Source organism: Dipodomys spectabilis, unplaced genomic scaffold (assembly GCF_019054845.1).
Source record: "Dipodomys spectabilis isolate Male_0828 unplaced genomic scaffold, ASM1905484v1 ptg000098l, whole genome shotgun sequence".
In the NCBI taxonomy this organism is placed as follows: Eukaryota; Metazoa; Chordata; class Mammalia; order Rodentia; family Heteromyidae; genus Dipodomys; species Dipodomys spectabilis.
The window spans coordinates 9,713,470-9,719,469 of NW_024870775.1; the positions used below are offsets into that span (position 1 = coordinate 9,713,470).

Sequence of the window (6,000 nt, forward strand, 5' to 3'; positions counted from 1 at the left end):
TGAAGATCTGTGCTGAACAAGGTGGCCCGTGCCACCTGGTATTTCTAGCAGCCAGTGATCCTAGCAGGTCAGAAGGCAGTGATTACAAGGACTGAGATCCAAGGCCAGCCTGGGCAAAAAGTTCAGGAGATCCAATTTTAACCAATAAAAACCTGGGTGTGGGGGCTGGGAAGGTGGCTCAGTGGTAGAGCGCTTGCCTTGCATGCATGAGGCCTTGGGTTCCATTCCTCAACACCACATAGGCAGAAAAAAGCCGGAAGTGGCACTGTGGCTCAAGTGGTAGAACAGCTTGCCTTGAGTTGAAGAGCTGAGGAACAGTGCCCAGGCCCAAAGTTCAGCCCTCACGACTGACAGAAAAAAAACAAATAAAATAAATAAAAACCTGGGTGTGGTGGTCTGAGCCTATCATCCCAGTTACATAAAAAGCACAAATAAGAAGATGGTAGCCCAAGCTGGATGCTGGTGGCTCACACCTGTAATCCTAGTTACTCGGGAGGCTGAGATCTGAGGATCACGGTTCAAAGCCAGCCCCCGCAGAAAGTCTATGAGACTCTTATCTCCAATAGATAGAAAACCAGAAGTGGCACTGTGGCTCAAGTGGTAGAGCACTAGCCTTGAGCTGAAGAGCTGAGGGACAGTGCCCAGGCCCAGAGCTCAAGCCCTGTGACCCCCCCCCACCACACACACAAAAGATTGTAGCCCAAGGCAGCCTGAACATAAACAAGGGACCCTACTGAAAAACTAACAAAAGCCAAAAGGACTGCATGCATGACTCAAGTGCTAGGGCACTTACCTGGCAAGCTCAAGGCCCTGGATTTTAATCCCAGTACCACCAAAATAAATAAATAAATAAATTGAGTTGAATATATAGGATGATAGTGATGGAGGGAGATGGAATGGAATCCACCCAGGAGAATGATATGTACAAATGTCACCCACGTGGCTATCACCTCTCCTTAGGACAGGGAAGGTGGCTGTGGACAAGACTGCTTTGGGAATCCATGTGAGCAAAACCAGACCTGCAGCTGACTAAATCCAAACACAGTCAAGTCAACAAAATCCCTACACAACATGAGAGCTGGCAGCTTACAGTGAAGGAATCTGAAACTCCAAACATTACAACTGGGTGTCAGCCGGGCTTAGTGATACACACTTATAATCCCAATACTGAAGAGGCTAAGGTAGGCAGATAATGAGTTCAAGGAATAATCTGGACTACATAGCAAATTTGATGCCAGCTTAGCCTAAGTAGTAAGATTTTGTCTCAAAATGAAACAGACAAACAAAACAAAACAACAACAAATGATACTGAAGCCTGGGAACAAACACACAATACTGCCATTATTTATAAAGTCAATAATGAAATTTCTCATTTCAGGGTGACAAACGTGTACTCATCTACCTTCCTGGCTCTGCATTCAATGTTTTGTTTTCAATGACACAGGCTAAAAGAGAAGTTGACAACATTGGGTTCTGTACAAATAAATGCATAGGTTAGCTTCCCAAAACAAAGAAAGCAAAACTTCTAGAAGGCTCCTTTTTGTCCCTAGAAGGGCAGTTACCACACCTCCCACTGGTTTCCTTAGGCACAATGCTTCTGTTCTCTACAGGTGACATCTCTGGTGATAGGGCTGGTGCTCCAAAGCACAGCCCCTTTTAGACAGCGACGGAAGGCAATGCAGTCTGCACATATCAAAAGCACCAACTCGGGGGCTAGCAAAAGCCTCTTTGCCAGCTAAGCCACTGTTCTAAAATGCTCCACCAACCACACCAACACTGGAGAGCTGTGTACACCAGTAACTTTTCCTACCTACCATGCTGGGCTGGGCGTTGCCCTATTCAGATGCTGAGCACCCTGAAGGAAAAACCTTCAGAGAAAAAGCAAGCTTCATTCAAGATCCAGTAAGCTGAGGGGTGAGAGGCAGGAACCCCATGAACATAAGTGTACAATGGGGGTGCATACAAAATGTTTGTTACATGATGGTGCAGGCAGGCTCTGGGCATCCAGGAGAGGCAGAGTGAGTGTTCACCTGCCATTTTTTTTCCTGGAAGACATAGACCCAGGAATTCATCTAATACAGAAGGAAAGGAAGTGTGGGAGATACTGCAGAGCTTATGGAAGAAAGAAAACCACTTGGGCAGACAACTGTTCCTCTGGGTCCTGACTTTACAAGTGCCCGCTTTTCAGGTTTGGCAAAACAGGAGTACACCTTCCTTCTCACGCCCTAATAGGATGAGTCACTGTTGGGGTTGAATTTTATTCAAAGAGGTGCACACACAACCCTACCCAGACCTTAGGAACCGGGGACATTTACAGAAAGGAGCTTGAGGCCTGGGAGCAGAAACTCCCTGGACTCCAGGTCCTCATAAAAGCAGGTAATGAGACAGTCAGTCACTCTTAAACGTGAAGGCACTTGAGGAACACAAACACTAGTAAGGGTTACCAGCAATTACTGAGTAGAAAAAGAAAGTGCCACAGAGGAAGTGAGTAATTAAATAGGCTTTCTCCAGGCCTACAAACCCTGAGGTTGGGATCTCTGGGGTTGGTAAGGAGGACAGAGAAACGGGAGTGTGGGCCAGGGAGGACAGGGAAGGGCCGGGGTAGAAATGCTGGAGACTCCTTGGACTCAGGTCTATACCCAGGGGGTAATGCCCCCTGCAGGCCTCCTGGGGGGAAACTAAGGCAGGGTACTTCCTGTCCCTGCCCCTCCCTGCTGAGTCTATGCCTTCAAGACATGCCCTTGAGGCTGGACTACAGTGAATGAAGCCTGATTTCCCACCAGAGCATCCCCTAGATTGGGCGGCAGGGGTGGCGTGGCCCACCGATCCAGGCTACGAGGAACGACCACCAGGGCCAAACCTGTGGGGCCAGGGGTATGCCCTGGGGCTGGCGGAGGTCAGACTGAGGAGCGTCTCTCTTGGTTCAAGCCGGCAGCAGCAGGTATGTGGGTAAGAGGGGGTGAGGATCATCAGGCGTCACACAGGAATGACTCTGGGGGGTGGGGGGGGTCCAGAATGAGGAGCTTAGGGCATGAGAAGGACCCTAAGGTTTAGGTTGGGAGAGACTGGAGGTGACTGGCGGGAGGGGTCAGGCTCAGTGAAGTTACAGAAGGAATGACTCCAGGGGTTTCAGGCTAGAGGGGGGGGGGGGTCACAAGTAACCCTGAGAGTTCAGATTGGAGGGATCCGGAAGAGGTGACCCCAGGGTTCAGGCCGCGGGGCCGGGACGGTCCGGCCGCCGGAACGGGGGTGACCCCGGGACTCAGGCCGCGGGGCCGGGGTGACGCCGGGGCCGGGCCGCGGGGCCCGGGACACTCACTGCTGGGGCAGCTGCAGGGCGGGCGCGCCGCGCCGCTGGAAGGCCCCGTCCACGAAGACGCCGTTCTTGCCGAGGCAGCGCAGGTAGAAGTGCGGCTCCTGGAAGCTGAGCTGCAGGTGGCGCCGCGAGATGAAGCTCGACAGCCCCATGTTCAGGTCCACCGAGCCCTGCGACGAGTTGCGGCCGATGGTGACGCTGGGCTGCCGCATGAGGAACTCGAACTCGCGGCCCTCGAGGCGCGCTAGCGCCGGCCCCGGGCTCTGCCGCACCGAAGCGGCCGCCGCGGCCACCAGCGCCGGCGCCGCGCCCGCGCCCGGGGCCGGGGCCGGGTCGGGGGCCGGGGCCGGGGCCGCGCCGGGCGGCAGCGGCGGCAGCGCGGGCGGCGGAGGCCCGGGCGGGGGCTGGGCGGGCGGCGGCGGCGGCGGCGGGGACGCGGCGGGCCCGGGCGGCGGCGGCGGCGGCGGCGCGGCGGCGGGGAAGGCGGCGGCGGCGGCCGCGGCGCACAGCACGGGGCTGCAGGGCGCCGAGCGCAGCGCCAGCAGGGCGCGGGCGCCGCTGTCCTCGCCGACTTCGGCCATGTTCGCGCAGCTCCGAGCGGCTCCGGCGGCGGCGGCGGCGGCGGCGGCGGTGGCGAGGCGGCGCGGGGCGGGGCGGCGCGGGGCGCGCGCGGAAACCCGGACCGGATTGCGGCCGGAGCGGAGCGGAGCCGGCGCGCTGGAGCCGCGGAACGGGACGGCGACCGACGGTCCTGGAGGATTCCGCGGCTCGCGGGAAGCTGTCTTCCCGGATCGTTGCAGACAGGAGCAAATGGGCAGGGGACGCGCTCCCGTCCGCCACCCGAGAACGTGGCCCCCTCCACAGCCACAATCAAGGACTCCCTGTCCTCGGGCTCCCTACCTGCGTCCAGCCCATCCCGATCCTTTTTTTTTCTCTGGTGTGTGTCCTGAGGCTTGAACTCAGCCTGGACGCTGTCCCTGAGCTGCTGCTTCGCTCAGGGCTAGTGCTCGACCACCTGAGCCGCAGCTCCCCTCCTGACTCTTTCTGGTGCTTCGTTGAAGATTAGGGTTTCATGGACTTTGCTGCTCAGGCTGGCTTTGAACTGCGATCCTCAGATCTCAGCCTCCTGAGTAACTAGGATGACAGGCGTGAGCCACTGGAGCCCCATCCCCAATCCTTTTTTTTTTTTTTTTGCTTATGTGGTGCTGAGGAATCGAACCCAGGGCCTCAAGCATGCAAGGCAAGCGCTCTACCACTGAGCTACCTTCCCAGCCCCCCTCTCCCCGCCCCCCGGAGAAAATTCATAGCTGAAAACTCAGATTGGCAAATTTGGACATCATTGTTTAAAAAAAAAAATCACCTTAAGCCGGGCACTGGTGGCGCACGCCTGTAATCCTAGCTACTCAGGAGGCTGATCTGAGGATCAGGGTTCAAAGCCAGCCCCGGCAGGAAAGTCCGTGAGACTCTTACCTCCAATAAACCACTAGAAAACCGGAAGTGGCGCTGTGGCTCAAGTGGTAGAGCGCTCGCCTTGAGCTGAAGAGCTGAGGGACAGTGCCCAGGCCCAGAGTTCAAGCCCCACGACCGACCAAAAAAAAAAAAATCACCTTAAGATTTCTGTGTCCTATCCAGGCATATAAAGTCATATGTGGGGGGAGGAGGATGGAATTCAGTGTTCTGATCCTACATTGCTATCTGAGACCAAAAATGAGTATTTAAATAAATAATGAAATACCGCTCATTTGATAGTTTTCTTTTGTGGTTAACTAAGGTTTAAGCTTGAACTTTACTTACTAGGCACGTGCCCTACCACTTGAGCCATGCCTCCAGCCATCATTTGATAATTACTGAGTGTGAGAAAGTAAGCTGGTTCTAGTCAGAGATAATGACATCATCACTCAAAGACACATACTAATAAATGAGTAATCACAACCTGACCTGGTATGGTCAGGTGGGCAGTGTGGTGACTTGGGGTGTAGAAGGGAGATATGGCTTCTCCAAGGCAGGAACTTCCTTGCTTCTGGCAGAAACAGGCATTGTTCTAAGCATTCTGTTATTGACTATATGAATGCCAACAGGTAAATATGAGCTTGAGAAGGAAGGGACACCTTTTATAAGGAGCTGTAGCTAGAGAACCTATCTGATTGGTGGAAAGGACAGCACAACTGAGAACTTGAGCTGAGTTCAAGAGATGAGTGGCACTGAAGGGGGAGGCGGGAGGGAGGGTCAGAGACCTCATTCATCTAAGACTGAAGCATGGTGCCATGGAGGTGTGGAGACAAGACCACTGTGTGTGGAACAGTGACCAAATCAAGGGCTAGGGTATGATTAAAGAGCACCTGCCTAATAATATTGAGATCCTGAGTTCAAATTCCAGAACTGCCTGGCACTGGTGGCTCACACCTGTAATCCTAACTACTCAGGAGGCTGAGATCTGAGGATTGTAGTTCAGACTCTTATCTCCAATTAACCACCAGCAAACCAGAAGTGGCACTGTGGCTCAAATGGTAGAGTGCTAGCCTTGACCAAAAAAAATTCCAGAACCCCCAACCACATGACCAAGTCAACTGAGCCAGATGAGGCTAAGGAGGACAGAGGGGCAAACTGAGTCCTAATACAGATCTAGGTCTGAGCCCAGGAGCAGAGGAAAGCCATGGAAGGGATGTGAGCCATAGGTGGAACAC

The 6,000-nt window shown here is 54.2% G+C and overlaps 1 protein-coding gene across 1 annotated transcript in view; it reads right to left on the reverse strand.

The window, feature by feature from the left end:
- Foxk1 (forkhead box K1) overlaps nt 1–3,897 on the reverse strand; it is a 51,333-nt gene extending 47,436 nt beyond the window's left edge. The window contains exon 1 of the mRNA XM_042686799.1: nt 3,320–3,897. Coding sequence (XP_042542733.1) covers nt 3,320–3,897 — 578 coding nt within the window. The remainder of the gene's footprint in view (nt 1–3,319) is intronic.
- Nucleotides 3,898–6,000: the final 2,103 nt, after the last annotated feature.